We start from the raw sequence: 18,896 nt of genomic DNA, 5'->3' as shown, positions 1-18,896 counted from the left end.
CACAGCTGCCTCCAAGGAACTCCTGCACTTCCCTCTATGCTGGCCACCACTAGAGGCTTATTACTGACCAGGGAGGTGTCTTGTTACAGTAAATAAATAAAATTCTTGTTTCCTCTTGGTAATTTTAATTAAGATGTTTCAATAGGGAACACTTCAAAGTCAGAATAGCTTTCTCCCAGAAGGGGAAAACTTAGTCCCAGGCACTGGGACTTAAAGTAACTGATTTCAGCTGTATGCCAGGTTTGGTGGTTTTGTGTTGTTCTTAGGTGGGGGATGAGTTTATTAATAATAATTATTTTAGAAAGAATCATGTTGATTTATCTTCCCATACCTACTGAAGTACAAAACCAAAAGTAATATACATTAATGCTCATCCACCAACTAAAATCTAAACCAAGTTATCACAGCTGCGTCTGATGTTTTACAGCAGAAGTATGGAACTCTGTTTAGACTACATGCCACGCTCCAGAACCCTGCAAGCATCAGCAGAAGAAAGGTATCTTATCACAGACACACTGCAGCTGCCTCTAGTAAAAAGTATATTTAAATAAGAATTGTGAAAGTCACTACCTCATAACAGCATGAAAAATAGGCCCAAAGATTAGTCATATTTAGCGATGACAAGCCTCTCGATGGGTAATACATACAGTGACTTAAATCCTTCTCTCAAGAGGTCCTAATCTGAATGCTGGGAGCCAGAATGATTTACTGGGCAGTAGGATAATTCCATGCATGCTTAGTTCCTTAAAGATCTTCCTAAAAATCAACTACCACTGATGACACTAGCAACAGGTGATCAGGCTACATGAATGCATGGTCTATCTGTGGTCAATCACAAGGTTTTTAGCAGCAATGCTAGCACTCAGTGTATGACTAAGCACATAAAAACCCAGCACATCATCAAAAACATCAGATATTCATTGGACAGGGTCTGATAATGCTGCCTGCAATGAGAACACAGGGACAGAACCCCAATGAGAAACCCCAAAGCAGCCAGAAGAGGATGCTCACAAGTACTCTGTTCAGAAAGCTTACTACATTCTCCATAGGAGACTGGTTATCAACTTACCTCATCATTACAAAACATATAGAATACTCTGAAAGCACAGCACAACATTTTTTTGGCCCCTTATCATAACCAAGTCTGTGCCTTTTTTTTTCCCCCTAATAAAATCAAAGTAAACACATCTCAGTGAAGATCAGTTGGGACAAGTGAAAATAAAACATTTGCTGTTGCTGAAATTATTGTATTAGAAATGATTTTACAGCTAAATAGGAACTATTTCCTAACAACTACCAAGGGAACAGACATTTGTTCAAGCTTACTGGAAATTGAAAGACATTTAAAACATGATCATAAAAGCCAGAAGAAAGCTGCAAAGGAGGTGGAAAGTGAGCAATAAAAAAGTCTTAAGGCAAAAGAAAATGCAGTTTTTGCAGGGTGGGACCTGAAGAGCTGGATAACACTACGTACAGCAACTAACAACTGGTGACTTAAAGCCACTAGTTAGAAAAATTATTTTCACTGAAGAAAAAATAGTTTTAAGGCCCAAGTACTGTTTGTCAGTTATATAACAAAGGGCACTTGAAAACTTGAGCAAACTGAAGAGCTGTTTTTAAACGTCCTTATTTAGAACGGTATTTAGCATCACTCAAGCATCAGTAATGAAGAAAACTGAAGACAGAGATATATGTGATTAGTGAAACTGTAAGCTGACAGCTGCAGCAAACATGCACATCAACCACAGGTAGTTTTCAACTCAAGTCATTTTTACCTATTAATTTTTCATCCCCGACCACTCTGCAGATCTTCAGTTTTCCTTCCTTGTCAAAACAACCTGATGGTCGCTTGGCCAGCAAAGCCAGATCTTTAGCATTGAATCTCATTGAGTTGCCAGGGAAGAAGATGAAGTCAAGCAAATGATGGAGGACAATAACGGTGCTAGTTAGTTTGTTGAAGAAGAGCAAAATCTAAGCAGCAGATATGAAGGCCAACTGAAATATTAAAAAAAAAAAAAAAAAAAGTTGCGATTTATTATGATTTCCTTTGCGTTGTGCCCTCCAAACACTGATTTCTTTCATAGTATGGAATCAGTACAACAAATAAGGAAAAAGCCCTAGGCCAAAAAATAAGCCATCTTTTCCCCCATACACACACTTGTTTGTCTTAGTGATTTTATTTATTTTTGTTTGTTTTTCAAAAAAAAAAGTAAAATTGAGTTTAGCTTTCCAGTGGCCCTATAACCTCATGCTGAAATGGTAATTCGATGCATTATTTCCACAGTTTCCCACCACCACTAATATATTCTGGCTATAGGCACATAATAACTAGAAAGTTCAAATATGCCTTCATGTGGCATTGTAAAGGGGAAGACTGCCTTGCTCTTCCGTCTCCTTCACAGGAACGGTAACTGTAAAAGAATACCAAGTGTAAACTATTGGAACTTCATCACTTATTCAAGTATTCATGTTGTGCTATACTGTGATTTAATTGTACACTAAGTGCTTCCGTTTTGATCATGGTATATATTAATAGTTCTCAACTACTTTAGAACATTTTCTTCTGTTCTCAACAACAGAGTTGTGCCAAAGTAACCAAAACAATTTTTATCGCAAATATATCTGTTGAACTTAGCAGAAGTTACACGTTACCAATCTGAGATCGTCAACTCCCTCATTGCCCTCTGTTCATCTGAAACTAGTTTTAAATTAGGTTCAGTAGCTGTAATTTTCACCAGTGGAAGTTTTATGGGAAACAAATATTTTTGTCTAAATTGCAGCCACTACAGCACCATTTCACACTGCTGCACGGAGAAAATAAAGCCAGAAAAGTAGTTTTAGAGATATTTTTAATCTCCAAGACATCCTATGCTCTTAATATCCAACCCTTTTATAAGGGCCTTTCTCAAAAAAAGGAAAAAAGAAGTTGGAAAAACCCATATAAAATCAAGTAACATGAGCTTCTCAGACAGCTTTTAATACTCCTGTGCATTGTAAAAGCCTCAACTTAAGGACCTGGGAGGCCAGCTCCCATCCGTAAAATAGAAGCCTTTGTTCTTTATATTCTTTTTTGGATCCAGTTATCCCTTACAATCAGTGACTTCTGCCATTATTTTTCCCTCCAATCAACAAGAAACAGCCAATTCCAGTATCACTACATGACTGAAAGCAGGCCAAGCCTTACTTTGTACATCATAAAATATGGATAGGTCATAAATATGACGTTCAGAAAACAAATCTCCAAATACATTTTTTCCTCCTCGAAAGGTTTAACAATTCCATGGAGAACTCCTATAAAGCTATTTCAAGTTTGCCTTTCATTACCAAATACCCTTGCAAGAAAAAAAAAAAAAAAAAAAATACATGCAAGCAGTCCCACCACGTATATAAGCATCAGAAAATTGCAGCATCCACTCCTCCAGAAGTTCTTCCTCCTTACTTTTCTTTTTTGTTTTCCCTTGACTGTCAGCAGCTATACTTATTTTCCAAGCCCATCTTCAAGCCTTTGACTCCATTTCATAATACTGTGAGATTATCACCTCATAACCTTATGGTCATCACAGAGCCTGACCTGCAGTTTACAGCACACAAGCACGCTGCTGTCACCAAAATGAACTGCTGACTCCAAATGAGGCTCCATGCAGGTGCAGCTGCTCCCAAGTTTTCTAAATTGATGGACTACAAGTGTGGAAAGATGAGTCATACAGAAAATCACAAAAAGGATATTTATCAAGACTGTATTCTAATGCCACAATCATATTTAATGTTAAAAAGCTCATCCATCAGAGATGGGAGAAAAAGTTGAGAAAAGACACTGGCTTGGCCCACACTATAAACAAAACCCAATCCTAATGCCCTTTGCAAGAGGCTGACCAGGGCACATAATCTGCAGGAACTTCAGGACTGGGATGTGCACACTCCCAGTAGTCTCTCTGTGCTGAGTGAAGTTGTCAGTTTTGTTTTACAGACACAGATTGTATTTTGAACACCAGTGTACACAGTGCTTGCAATGGACCTGTTTGATTAAAAAAAAAAAAAAAAAAAGCACTCAGCAAGATGCATAATATTTGTCATCTCCAAACATGTATTTGTTCTTGGCCAGTCCCCACACAGGCAGATACCTTGCACACCGTTCTGATAGCTCACTGGCAGCCAACTTCTTTCAGAGAAGAATTTTAGCAATTCAGCCTTAGCCCACTTAGCTGGTTTTGAACTGATTCCTTCCAATGCATTTTATATAGACCTTATAAGTCCACCCTAAGCAGCATCTTCAGCTATATACAGTTGGTTTAGATTGCTTCCATCCTTTTGGATAACATGGAGAAAGCCAGACCCTAGGAGTCTAGTCCCAGATGGAGAAGTCACTGAAAACCATCAATAACCAAATAAAACCTACAGTATGAAAGCAATGAAGGTTACTGGCTAAACTGTAATTATGCCTCAACGCAGTAATTACTGTAAAGCACAGACATCTGTACTCCATAAAGAACCGCAAAGCACAGAAGACCATGGGAAGAGACAAGTCACAAACCACTATTCAAGAAAGCTTTTGCTTTCCACCAAAGAGTAAAACAGAACTAGATAAACAGAACAATATTTGGGGTTTCTGGAAAGGCTATTAGAAGGAATAAAGAAACTCCACAAGGAGATGTGCAGATTGATTTTGTTATTTTACCCCCGGGGGGATGGTATCTCTCTGCAGTCATCTACCAGTGAAGTGGCAACTCTCTAGAAATTTCTTACATTTCTATATCCCTTACCCTGAGTAAGAGCCACAACATGTAAATCATGTGGGACAGGAAGACTGGCACACAGCAGTTAAGGTCCTCAAGACAGTGTCCTTCAGTACATATGACACACCAATGCCAGTCTTGAAACTGGGCCAAAACCAAGGGGCCTGCTCCCTGGAAGCTCACCACACAAGCAAAACTGATCTGACAACATCCACATATTATTCAGACCTAAAAGACACAAGAGGCTGTGGGACTCAAACTTGGTTTAACTGAGTAACCTGATGACCAAAGACAATCACAGCTAGTGTTGTGACAGCTATAAAATTATAGGTAAAAAAAACCTGATTGAAGCATCTGTCTTCAGCTGTAGCATTGGTTCTCCTTGGAAAAAAACTTGTTAAGAACTCGTTAACCTGATAATCAACTTCCCTTCTGGTTCCATTTCAGAACAAAGCTGTCAGACAGAAAAACTACTTAGTCATGCAGTGCCTTTCAATGTTTCTTCTGGCTTGCCTCTTTCCTAGCATGAACTCAGAGATATCTTCAGTTGTTTAAAACCAATGATTTGAGAGACAGGCATAATTTAATCTTTGTGTTTAAGAGAGACAGTGATACTGAATCCAAAGTCCATCTCCACATTTCTACCAATACAGCCATAATTTAGAGGGAAATCAGACCAGTCAAGTACTTCACATCCAGAAGAGAAAAAGAATAGCAGAAACTAAGTCTTGGGAAGCAAGAATTGCAGACCAGCTTCCAAGACTGATTTTACTAGTTTAGGATAACCACCAAGCTACAGCTGTTCAAAGCAGTAACTAACGTAGGTCCCCAGTGCCATTAGGAAATAGAAAAGCCACCTTTGTGTCGGTACGTGCCATCCTGAAACACCACTTGCAACACCACCTTTTACGTTCCAAGTTTCCTTATACATCTTAGGTGCCGATCAGCATTAAAGAGATTAGCGCATAATACTGTGCAGCTTTCCTCAGTACTGCATTTGGTGCCACACACACACAAAAAAAATCAGATATTCATTGATAAAAGTGTTAGAACACAAGCTTTCTAGTGATGCAACCTCCTCAATATCTAGAACAAAGTCAATACAAATGGCTGCCTGATTTCACTGGTTTAGCAACTTCAAAAAGAAAAATGCAAGAACTTAATTCATACAACTCCTCAGAGACCCTGCCAAATATATTTTACATTTTCCTTCTCTTCCTTTGAAAAAGTACAATATTTTTAGTTCACATCATTTTGTATTAAGAACTTCTTTAATCTCTGGAACACACACAGTGCTGGAAACAGCCTTCAAAAAGAAAGCTTCAAAATTAGCCCACAATTTTGTCTTCAATACTGATACAAACTTTCAGCAAGAGTTATTGCCAATTTCATATACTGTCTCTGTATTTCACCCTTCATATGATTTTTAGGCCATAAAATATGGATAAGAAACATTGTGTCCCCAGCCTTTGTCAAAATCTCCAGTCTGTGACTGATCCCAGCACAGTGTAATGCAAAACTAGTTTTTTCTGTCTTGGAATGAGGAAATATGAGAGCAACACAGAGTTAAGCAAAAGAATTAACATATGACAAGAATTTCAAACATGCAGATATGGATACATCTAGATGTAAAACTTCGAAATCTAAATATGTATTTAAGTTTTATCTTGGAAATCAGTAACAGGTGATGAGCTGCTTAGGAAAGAAAACTGCCTGGGCTTACATAAATTCAGAGTCTATATTCCAGAGGAAGTTTCAAGGGATCTGCAGATGGTAACCTTATAGAAAGGGATAAAACAGTACCAGAACATATGCCTTACAACAGAACCTTCCTTCCAGTATTTTTTCTATTGGGGTAGAATAGGTAATATCTATATACCAGGTATTACTAAATACTAGGTTACCTACAGAAGTGATCTATCAGTAATAAGAAGTTATCTCTTTCTAATGGAAAAGATGCATATCAGCTGGCTGACTTCACCCATGGAAATTTTCTGTTTAATTCTCCATGTCCTTGAGTCTGTCTCCTGGATATCTTACTTCCTATAGCAAAACCAAAGCTAGTCCAATCGATCATATGTTGTTTGTAGTTATCACTTATAATTTTGGTAGGTTGTCAATATTATTGCAATATATTTAAACAAACTATCATTGTAAATTGTATTAAATTTTACTTTGTAATACTTGTCATTGTGATCTTGCACAAATCGAATCAGAATCCAAGCAACAGGTTTGTGATACTCACTAAGTTAAGGTGTCATGACACTTTCTAGGACACCCTTTTAATCAAACTTTCCTACTTCAGATAAAACCACAGTAACCTAGGAAAAAAAAAAACAACAACAACAAAAAAAAAAAAACTAAGCTGTTCTAAACTAGTTTTGTGGTTTTGTGTATGGAAGCAAGGTAACAGAAACACTAGGTAGTTATCTGTTTTTCCCCCAATAGTACTGGTAGTCATTTCAGTTTCACTTCATGCTGAAATACATGTCTTTGTGTAGTAACTATGTCCTTATCCTCCCTAAATTCTCAGAGCACCCTGCCAAGTAACACTGGATCTCCAGCCACCACCTCTCCCCAGCCAGCTCCAGCCTTGTGCCCCGAGATCCGTGCCCCTGCAATGGCCCGGCCCAGCACCACACAAGCCAACCGCCATCTTGGCGTCAGTATCACTGCTGCCTCCTATGGTGCCTTTAAAAGTCTTAATACTAACAAGACTTTAAAAGGAAAGTATCTGTTCAAAAAAGCTTTGATAGGTGAGCCACTGTATCTGGAGGGAGATAATGAAAAATAAAATGCTGGCCTAACTTGAAGGTTCCCTTCAGCTGAGGAGAAAGGAGAAAAAAAGCTTTTAGTTTCCTTCAGTGGACAGAGTCCCCTGTCAAGCAAATTCCTAAATAATTTATTTGGTTCACCAGATGCGACCTTTCAGGAAAAAAAAGCACTCTGCTTCCCCTAAAATGTATAATACAAATAAACACCTACCACAGAGACAGGCATCACTTGGCACACCCGCCAAAGGGTGCACTTCTAGCTGCTGATACTGATCTGACTCAACAGCAGTTCTGGGCAGGAGAGGCCATTTTTGGGCTCTGGGACTTGTCCTGTGTGGTTCACAGCCTGCCAGGCTCTACCCTGTAAGGTGCAGGGTTGTAGAAGAACAAGACTGCTGCTTTCAGCAGCACTGCCAGCTCACAGCGGCATCTGGTGTTGAAGGCACAGCTTCAGTTGTGCTGGAGCAGCCACTGAGATGACGCAGGCGCAGGATCCTGAGAAAAGGGAGCCCAGCCCACCTTGCCATGGCAGCAATGCTGCTCGTGAACCCTGCAGCCAGCTCATCTTCCCTTGGGGACAGCCAACCCCATCAAGTTGTGCCCTCATCAGACTGGCTACCCGGCTGCAGAAGTGCCAGCCCAGCACTGAGGACAAGAATATGAAGTCCTCTTATGGTCCTCATCCTCCACCACACCTGCTGAGGTGTGGACGGCCTGCTCAGCCCTACTGCCTTCTTCCCACCACTACAGAGCGCAGCCCCTTCAACTGCCCTGGCTGCACCTTTCCTTGGGCTAAGAAAGCTTTGTTATTGACAACACTTGAAAACAAATACCACAAGGTTAAGCCAGTCTTCCAAAACTCTTTTCAAAAGTGACTGCGTCAATTAATGTTTCAAAGACATCGGCTGCACTCAAATAAAATGGCCAATACAAGTTTGGGCAGTACTACAACAATGTGGTTTCAGAACAGACTCCAGTTAAATGTTAGCATTTCATTCACTATTTGTTTACAAATTTACACAGTGGATTCATTTCTGTAGTCTCCAGGAATACAAGCACACAAACCTTTTGTAACCTGCCACTTCAAACAAAACAGAGTGGGGAAAAAAAAAAAAAAAAAAAGGGGGGGGGGGGGGAAATAACTGGTGTATATATAGCTCTATTCAGTACAAGTTCCTATACATACTAAAGCAGGCAAGACGGGCTGGAGTAGTCAGGGTGTCAGACCAGTTACTCCCTAAAGGAAAGGGCTGGAAAGGAAGACACAGCAACTGTTTTCAGAGACAGCACAGTATGTTAAGTATGGCAGTGCTCCACTCTTCAAGAAGAGGTATTCCAGAGGAATTACCTGGAACTTCTGCCTACAGCAGACTTGTTTCCTGTCTTTTCAAAGGGTCTGTACAGGTGTTTACAGGTGTTAAATGTAGAGACAACTTCAAAATACAACACTGATATTACATCAGTTTTACTGTCCATCTTTACTATACCAGAAATTACCATTTCTGGTATAGAAAATTACCATTTCTGGTATAGCAAGACTGCATCTTATATTCTTAAGATACAGGATTTTTATTATTTGTTTCTTCATCTTGAAATACTTGCAGACCCAGACAACTTTGAGTTTCTCAACCTTTGTTGCTTTGCTTCATATCCTAGGACTAAACAACTTTTACACTTTTGGTATCCAACAGAAAAAAAAAAAAAGAAAAAAAAAAAGAAAAAAAAAAAGACCTATCATAACTATCATACTGCTGAGAAATCATAGTGATGAGGAAGTTGCTTTCTACTCCCCCCACGCACACACCAAATTTGAGATATCAGAGGGTTATCTGAGCTATAAGTAGATTTTTTACCACGTATTTGAGACATTTAGGCATTCATTTGAGCTCTAAAAAGATTTTAGCCGTAAGCAGACTGAGTCAAGTCACCTACATAAATTAAAATACAACATTATACCTCTATTTTTATATATGGTACTAAGTACTTGGCACAAAATTCCTTCGGTAAGCTTCAGACAGCTCTAGAGTTCACAACTATATTTGTTTTGGCATTAACAGGAAGGAATCCTTTCCTCTTTTCTTAGCAGTATCAAGTTCTGCTTTGGCTGTCTTTTCCCCACATGGCCTTCAGGAAAGAAACTGAAGCATCTTTCCTTACAGAAACTCTGTCTGAAGACCCAGCAGATGCTCTGATGTTACTACCCCACAGTTAGGGACAGACCATGAGCACCTTTGCTCCTGCTTTTTCTAAGGCAAAGAGATTTCTGGGTTTCTCCAAATTACCTCTAACTTGGCAGAAGGAAAGTACGGAAAACAAGTGAGTTTGATGATGACACTCAAATAATTAAGACTCAACTAACATATAAAGAAAAAAAGCTTTGTGAAATACGTTCTCTATTTAAATATATTGCTTCTGAAAGTTCACAAGTACTCGATTACCTACATTTCTAGTTATTATTAATTATATATAATACGTATATATATAAAAAGCATACACACACTGTCTCAGTTGAGAATGCAATTGCGAAACAAATACATCTAGGAAATGGTGACTTGGTGCTGTTATATTAAGGAAGAGCAATAAATCACTTTAACTACGTCTCAATAATGGTTCAATTTTTACATTGCCTGAAAGTCTCAATTCAGCAGAAAGTATCGTGTCATCTGGGGAAGAGAATATTCAGGTTGAGATGCAAAACAAGACAGTTACCAGGGGAAGGGTTAGAAATGCAACAGAAGATAAAAATCACTACAGAAGTTACTGCTTTATACCCATCTGGCAACTGCAGCAATAACAAGATGCGTATTAATCTTTTGTGTTAAGATCAACAACATTCTCAATTAGTAAATAGCAATATTTAAAAAAATAATAATGGAATATCTCACCATAAACTTGGACTTACTGTTGAACATCCATGACTATGCTACCTGTTTTCACTAACACACAATTTTTCCCTAGCTGAAAGTATGAAGGAAAACAAAGAAATCACAGACTTTTTTTTCATCTCATAAGCCGTTAACCAGGCAATAGTGTCACATTTTTAACTGTTTTTTGCATACATTTACCTACCCTTTAACATAAGCCATCCTACTCTCTTACGATAGAAGGAGTCACAGGCAAACATTTCACATTTTTAAACAGCCTTAGTCTAAGAAGTTGGAACTGACAAACAGCCTAGCTAAATAAGATAGAATTTTTCATATTAAAAACCTCACATGAATATAAAAAGCTCACAGCAGTAACAAAGAAGAAAAAAGATTTTGGCAGTAATAAGATAGGAAATTCATGTTGCTTAGGTACAGAATTATTTGGGTAAATAGCCCACAACTTCAGTGCTGTGATGCAAGAATGCTTGTTGCAGAATGGGTATGTCTGAATTAAATCATTTTGTATTAAAAACAAAACATAACGATTTTTAGTAGAGGCAGTCCACTTTGCTAGGGCTGAATGTTTCCATGATGAAAACAGCAGATGCATAGTACTATAACCCAAGCCTCTTGACACAGCAACTGATTTTGCCTGAGGATGCGAATGGTTGTTAACAGCCTCTTTTCCAACTCTACTGAAACCACACCTCATTGACCAGCCTGGAAAAGCTGCTCAACATCTAACTGAAGGATTTTCACTTACATTTTAATCAGACTTACATACTCTGAAGGATTCCCAGCTTCAGCCTCTGGCCAAGAATAAATGGAGAAACCAGCCTCGAGTGGAAAAACAGAACTTCAAGAGAAACCAACAAACCCATAGTACAAAAAAAATCTGATTCTGAAAAGGTTAAAGAAAATTCCTGTCCCTCAGAACTCCAGCTTTCAAAGCTCCCCAGAGTACAGGAACTTTAAGAGCCAGGTTTCTGTGGTTATGAACAAGCTGTTCCCTGGTCAAACCTGCATTCTTGGCTTTCTTGTTATCCTGTCAAGGAGGGAGAGCAGAACACCTACAGGCCCTCTCACCAATCTAAGTCACTGTGGAAGGGTGGCAAGTGGAAGTATCAGGGTTGATATTTAGAGTTGAAACTGACTGGGCCTGGCCTGGGAAGAGTAAAGTAATTAGAGTTGGTGGGAACGGGAAGGAGAGAACGAACATACAGGATGGAAAAAACGTATGTGAAGGAGTGTGGAAGAAGAGCCCTGTGTGGGAGCTGCTGGCAGATCTAGAAGGATAACAGGTAGGTAAGGAGGCAGCACACCCGAACCTCAGAAGCCAGGCCAGCCAGTTTTATGATGCATACACTGCTTCATCCAGCTCTCTGAAGAGACTCAGGTAAGGTAGCTGCTCTGTGGACCAGCAGTTCTGCTGCAGCTGCTGGAGAGATAGGGATGGGTATCTTCTGCAGTCAATGCATAACAGCCTTAAAGCTGATTTCAAGCAGAACATCAATGGTTTGAGGTGTGTGTTTTTTTCTTTTTGCATCCCTGTTGATGCATCTTCAGACATAGACTATTTTGGGAACTGAGGTTATTCTGACCACCTTCTTCAAGACAGAAACAGACCTTGTACAGGAATTTAGACAGAGAAGGTTAAGAAATTTCAATTCTGCTAATAAGTAGACATCACCTTTGCCCAAGAACAGTATTTTAGAACTTGCAGATCACATGCACAAATGCAAAATACAAACATTTACAAAAATATTTTCCTCAATTTACTCCATCAAGGTTGTTGCTCCCTACCACTGGCAGTTCACTATGGTATATCAGGACCTCACAAGAAAGGCAAAAAAAAAAAATACATAAATGGCTCAAAAAATTTCTTCCTTAATTACCTCAAGGCAGCCAGGCAATTAGGACGTTAGTTGGAAGATCCGAACAGTGTCAGGTCGTTCTTGTTTCTCATAATCTTGTTCCTTCCCTTCCCAGCATACAGATTTAAGAAGAGGGGGGAAAAAAGTTTTACATTTTGTTTGGAAAGCCACAAAGTTGGCACTCTCTTTGCACTTTCTCAATAAATATGACCGAAGTTTTAACTCCTGGTTAACAATTTTACAATTTCATCTGGTTTTACAATTTCATCTTTTCTTTTTTTCTTCCTAAAAAGAGTAACATAGACCCACAGGGCTTCTTTATTAAGACATTTACTATTTGCTAAAAAATTTTGCACTACATTTGATTAGTCTATAGATGCATCAACTCATTTTTCCTCCTGTAGCAAGATAGCATAATATGAATTGAAAATCATTATGAAAATCCTGCTTTGAGAGTAGCACAGCAAACGTACATCTAGTCATTAGCACAGGCACCCAGACCAGTCACATCAGACTTCTGCAAGTAGATGAAAAGCTGTGAAACCTGGAGTAGTAGTGGGTGAGGGGTATTAGTATTGTTGCCTTTTTGCTGCTGCTCATCTTGTAATGTGCAAGACCAAAAGACTGTTCTCACAATCATCTTTCAAGGACAAACAATTATGAAGGGTCAGAAATCTGTCAGTTATAAGAGGATCCATTTTCAAGGCCTCAAGTCGTGGAAATGAAAGGTTTAGAGCAACTCTCTAAGTGTTTTAGTGGCATCAATAAGTTACTCCTCCAAAGCACTGTGGAAGTAATTCAAAGAAGCCAACTGCAGCCAGTGGCTTAATGGTTTGTACCAAACAGTCAGTGGAACCCATGGTGCTCACATTGAGCACACAGGATCCAATCAAACATAGCAGAAGAGAGTATCTGACTTCTCAAAACAAGTACTAAATGTAATGACAGAATCTAATCCTCTTTGCAACCTATATTGAGCTCAAACCTAAAAGCAGCTAGACAGCTCTGACTCAATATCCCCAAAGGAATGCTGTTCTAGCACCTGGCTACTTTAATGGCAAAAACCTTTATGATTTCCCAGCTAAGCATCTTAATGTTCAAATTATCCCCATTAGTATGCCAACAGTGACCTTCAACTTACATTTAGGTTTTCTTCACTTTAAGAGTCAAAGCAAGCCAAGTAGTTGAATTATTTCATTCTTCCCCTGTAGGCTATGCTTTCCAGTCCTCCTGATCCTTCCCTGAACCAGTCCCACCCAACTCTCCTCTCAGGAGAGTTGGACCAAAAGGACCAAAACCTCATGAAATAGTCAAACTATACAAAGTCTGAGTTGAAATCACAGTATTCAAAACCCACCTCACCTGTTCTTAGCCTCAACATTTATTTACAAATGAACACATTTATTAGACCTTGCAGCCACGATATCTTGGCCCCACCTACCGTTATCACAAATATTTGTTCTCCAGTTGATATTTGTGAAGTTAGTCTCTCACAATACACCCTGTAATTTTCATCTTCACATTCTAGCTTTCTCTCCCCAGATCCAGCTCTGCATCTATCACAGATATCTAGTAATACCTCCACCACTTCTCACTACACTTCTATCAGTCTACGCAGCTTCTGTTTCACTTAGACTGTCTCTGAATTATTAGAGTAATGCATCACGTATTATAGTGCTATTCAACAACCTCTATTTCTAGCTTTCCTGAAAAGGTCATAGCCTTCAATATTCATGTTCCATCATGACTGCTATGCTATGATCTTATGGCTGTGATATCCAGTTTATATTCTGCAATTCAAATTACTCCATTTTATACGCCAAGCTCCTGGTATTTGCACAAAAGTGTTTCAGCTTTGTTTGCACTTCAGCTGACACAGCCTTAACTGCATTCAAAGCTGGCATAGCTGTAACCACTCGTTATATTACCCAACAATTATTTTCATAAGTATTTATTGAACCTAACTTTTATTCTAGTAATTGTCTGCTGTTCTACGCGGCTATGCCACTATTTGCTGTGCTATCCTGGGTTGCCTAACTCTTTTAATATAGACTTTAAATAAAAAAACATCATTGGCATTATGAAAATCTCTGTCATATTGCACAGTTCAAACTTCTTCTACAGCAATGGCACAGACTCTCAACACCAAAAAGCTGTTTCTCTAGGGATAACAATTTGAGCTATTCTTTTAAAAGATGTCTCTTGCAGTAGATGAATTTTAAATGGTCAAAATTGCCAAATCCTTTCTGTAGGACTAGTTCTGGCGTAATCCACGACTTGGTTATCCTGCTACCCCCACTGTTCTTGTCCTCCAAGGCCTGCAAAAACTCTGTTCATCACCAAGGCAGCCTCCACACAGCTAACCGTCTTCTGCAGCCCAGTGGGCCCTTCCAGAAAGGGATCTCCACTGTCTGCAGGGTCACTAAGATGCATCTCCTGATTATCCCCCATTAGCTGGACTTCTCTTCTGCCTTTTAGAGCCACGAGCTTCCACTGATATACTAACCACACGTTACATTGACGTGGCTTTACCATGCAAGTCTTTTTCCAGCACATCTCTAAACTTGCAAATGTAAGCAACCTCATCTCCCTACTCCTCCAAAACATCAAAGGTACGTGACCTCCAGCCTGTATGCTTTTTGTCAACCCATGATAAAGTGATGCATTAAACAAAATAGGTTAGCAGGTGTCACAGTTTTGGCTGAGGCAGAGTTAATTCTCTTTGTACAGGCTCAGACAACACTTTTAGATCTTTGATGAGATTGCGGGTGATAACCCATGGCAGTTTCAGCTGCTGAAGAGCAGCGCTCACACAGAGCCAAGGACTTGTCTGCCTCTTGTGCTGCCTGGCCAGCAAGGGGGCACCAGGAGCCGGGAGGGGACACAGCCGGGACAGCTGGCCCAGGCTGCCCAGAGGGATGTCCCGCACCGTGTGGCATCGTGCTCAGCAACAGCAGCTGGGGTAGGGGAGGAGGAAGGGAGACGTTGGGAGTGACAGTGTTTGTCTTCCCAAGGAACCGTCATGTGTGATCGTAAGCCCTGCTGGCCTGGACATGGCTGAACACCTGCTGATGGGAAGCAGCGAGCCGATGCCTTGCTTTGCTTCCATGCACAGCTTTTGTTTTTCCTAGTAAGCTGTCTTTATCTCAACCCCTGATTTCTGGCACTTCTACCTTTCTGATTCTCTCCCACGTGGGGAGAGTGAACGAGCAGCTGTGTGGGGCTCAGCTGCCTGCTGGGTTAAGCCATGACAGCAGGCTTCCAGAACAGACTCGATGCTTCTTTCACCTTTCCTCCATTAAGATGAAGTACGTTATTACCTTCACCACCTCCTGTTATACGGAATTTCCAGTGACTGGTCTTCTAACCATAAGCAAAAAGGAAAATCTCACAGAAATAAACCTGCCTTGTATTTTCCTAAATATTCTCTTTTTAAAGTTAGTAAACATACTCCTGGAGAACCAGGAAAACCAAGTGTCCTGTTAGAAACCAAAGTCAGAAAACATTCAAGCTTGAAACAGGGTTTAGTCACTCAAAAGTGCTTGAGATTTTCGTTATACATTCACAGCAAAACAACACAGTTAAATTAAAGAGCTGTAAGGGTACTACCATGGTAAGATAGCTCTGAGTCTCAAATAGTAGCTTGTCACTTTTCTTAAGCAACAATAAAGAAAATCATGACAAAGCGTGAAAGCAGCAGCCACAAATCTATACTTCCATACTCCCCACATGCGAAATGAAGTCAGAAGTAATTTAGAATAAGAAACAATAGCTAGCACCATCTCTGTCACTTGGAGATGTTCATATTGAGAGAAAAACAAGCTCTACTTACTAAAAGAGAATGTGAAATAAGCACACACAGCAAATAAGCTGCAAAGACCAAACACTGCAGTTTCTTATGGCAGGAAACAAAAAGTTAATGCAAGTAGACACTATCGTTCAGTATACTTGACAGATTCCTAACCAGTTCATGTGACACTTAATTCTTTGAGATTAAACTATCTGCAAGATGCTTTGCTTAAAGCGCAGAAAGTTATGACAGGACACTAATTTTCTAAGAACTATTAATGAGATGATAATGTTTTCTGCTATGAGAAGAACGATAAGTCTTATAGGCACGCATTTTCTGAAGATATTTCATCTTTGTGTTTTTATTAGGAAAAACAAACGTTACTTGCACATATTTCAAGTACAAATGTTTTCCTTCATTCTACATGCTCCTCCCATAACCTCAGTACTAAGAGTTTAGAAGTTAGATGCTGTTAAACAAGGAGAAGTGGCATCTCCCCTTGGAATCTTTTCCTTTTTTGCATTACAGCAATGGGAGAACAGACAAAACAGCAGCTGGTACAGTTTTCTTCTTTCTATTACTGTATGACTTGTTGCGGGAGAGCAAGTAAGGAAGTGGTTGCACAGAACAGTACAGATTTGGTTTTACCAGCAATTGGCATCATATGCAGAGAAGATGCAAATGGCTACGCTACCAAAATACTATGTGGATCCAATACCAAAGTACATCTGGTGGTCCATAAATCAGAGTTTATGGACATTTTATTACTTGATCATTTTCCCAGTTCAAGCTTCATATTCATGCTGGAAAGTCAAATATAAGCAGACTGTTTTATCACAAAGCTTCAAGCCAGACTATTTAAAACAGTGAGCCTGGTCTCTGGGTCCAGACTGTATCACAGAAGGTTAAAACTATAAAACCAAAATTACAGTTGCATCTTTTGAAGTGTGGCAGGAAAAAAGCCACTTACTCTTATAAAATTGAAATGAAACTCAGTCACCACTTCACTCAGCAGTACAGAAATGCTGTATTGACTTGACTACTAACTGAAGAGGGAACACAGCTTCTACCACACCTGCTGAAAGGGTTCACCGTAAATTGTCCTAGGGCACTTCTCTGCCATCAACCCACTCCTTCAAGGCAGTGTGACCCTACAGCAAGCATTGACCTAACCCCATTTCTTGCCTACTCAACCTCACTTTTTCCTGCACAGTTATTTAAAGTCAGGCATGATCTAAGCCACAGATATTTCACCTTGACAAAACCTGAATAATTTACCTCTAACAGAATCAGACACGTCTAGTACTAGATTAAAAAAAAATAATAAAGTTAAAACAATAATACTATTGTAAGTAATTTACATCTGGCTTCCAAATTTTTACAGTAAATGACAGCTTGGTTAGTCTTGCCACATCTGCTTGAATGTATATATGCTTATTCAACTTCTTACAAGCAACCTTGCCTCGTCATTCTTAAGCATCTTAGTATTTTCAATACAGCTTCATTAGCCCAAATACTGATTATATTTTTAATACAGAGGCCAGAAAACTACTGGTCATGACTATCTTTACTGATGCCTTTTTATTCAATATTCAATTAACTACTTTTTTTTTTTTTTTAAACCTAGCTGCAACTTTGGGATTACTTTGCAGACCAAGTCAGTACCCTGTATTTCACAAAAATTAAAAAGTGATGGAAGTTGCCTACAGTTCCACCCAGACATTGTGCTCAAGCTCCTACCAATTCACTATCCATATTTGTTATGTACCCAAATTTAGTTCACTGATGCAGGTATGGGACATGTTAAGTGACAGCACAGAACTTCCATGCACAGATTCAAAGGCTTAGAGAAAGTTCTACTGAAAACCTAAAGTAGTATTGATCATATGAAGGACTAGCAGGATATATAAACACATGATATATAAATTAATCCACCTGGGATTAAAAGACCAACTCACTGATAGGGCTTTTGGGTAGTACTAGATGAATGACTGAAAAAATCCTTTTGGATTTAGCTAGGGATTAGACAGCAGGTATCTCTCAGAATGCCTGATTGCATCTGTATTTTCTCAGACACAACAGGAACCTACAAACCTGCTTTTTACCAATTGTATATATTTTTAAAAACACTGACCAAACTACTAAAATACAAATGGTCCTTGCAGCAGGAGATAAAGTCTGAAATGTAGATGTGTAGAAGCTAATGAGGATTACATGTAAAGTGTTCCATTTCCTAACGACTTCAGCAGTTTTTTAAATATGTATTATGGCATTTTCTACCACAGCCTACAGAGAATAAGAGATTGGTATATCTTCAGCAAAGGAGAGGAAATATTAAGGCATCAACTTCTGCTGTCAAAGAGGAGAAGAAAAAGACAAGCTAGTCCCAAAATAAAAGAATAGGTAAGAAGAGATATTAGCTCAGTACTGTCATCATACTACCAAAGAGCTCCTAGGAAAAATTAATAAACAGAGAGAATGGAGGGGTTATTTTTGCAAATCCAGTAAGTACAAATCCATACATCCTACGTTTTGAGAATCAGAAAGCAAGGAACAGACAACTCCAGATTTCCTTTGCAGCAGATGTCCAATTACGTATCTACTCATCACAAAACCACTACAAGACCAGGCTAAACCAACATATTCCTATGTGACTATAAAGAATCTTAACATCCTAGTATTTTACGAGATGTAAAAACCAACATTGAGTCTTGCATCAATTGGACTCCAATATGTCAGAAAGAAATATGTCAGAAATAAATATCACCAATAAATATCACCAGGCTGTCTGTGCCCCAAGAACACACACTCCATTAAAAAAAAAAAAAAAAAAAAAAAAAAAAAAAAAAAAAAAAATT

The 18,896-nt window shown here is 39.1% G+C and overlaps 1 protein-coding gene across 12 annotated transcripts in view; it reads right to left on the bottom strand.

The window, feature by feature from the left end:
* INPP4B (inositol polyphosphate-4-phosphatase type II B) overlaps positions 1–18,896 on the bottom strand; it is a 302,822-nt gene that overhangs the window by 256,821 nt on the left and 27,105 nt on the right. For 7 of the 12 annotated variants that reach the window (XM_035324470.1, XM_035324469.1, XM_035324472.1 and 4 more), the window contains one exon: positions 1,776–1,995. The exons of 4 other annotated variants lie outside the window; for them this stretch is intronic. In XM_035324470.1, coding sequence (XP_035180361.1) covers positions 1,776–1,887 — 112 coding nt within the window. In that variant the 5' untranslated portion in view covers positions 1,888–1,995. The remainder of the gene's footprint in view (positions 1–1,775; positions 1,996–18,896) is intronic. One more of the 12 variants, XM_035324467.1, reaches the window with a different exon arrangement.

Source organism: Oxyura jamaicensis, chromosome 4 (genome assembly GCF_011077185.1).
Source record: "Oxyura jamaicensis isolate SHBP4307 breed ruddy duck chromosome 4, BPBGC_Ojam_1.0, whole genome shotgun sequence".
In the NCBI taxonomy this organism is placed as follows: Eukaryota; Metazoa; Chordata; class Aves; order Anseriformes; family Anatidae; genus Oxyura; species Oxyura jamaicensis.
The sequence above is the reverse complement of the archived record's forward strand: the minus strand, read 5'-3'. Positions and strand labels throughout refer to the sequence as shown.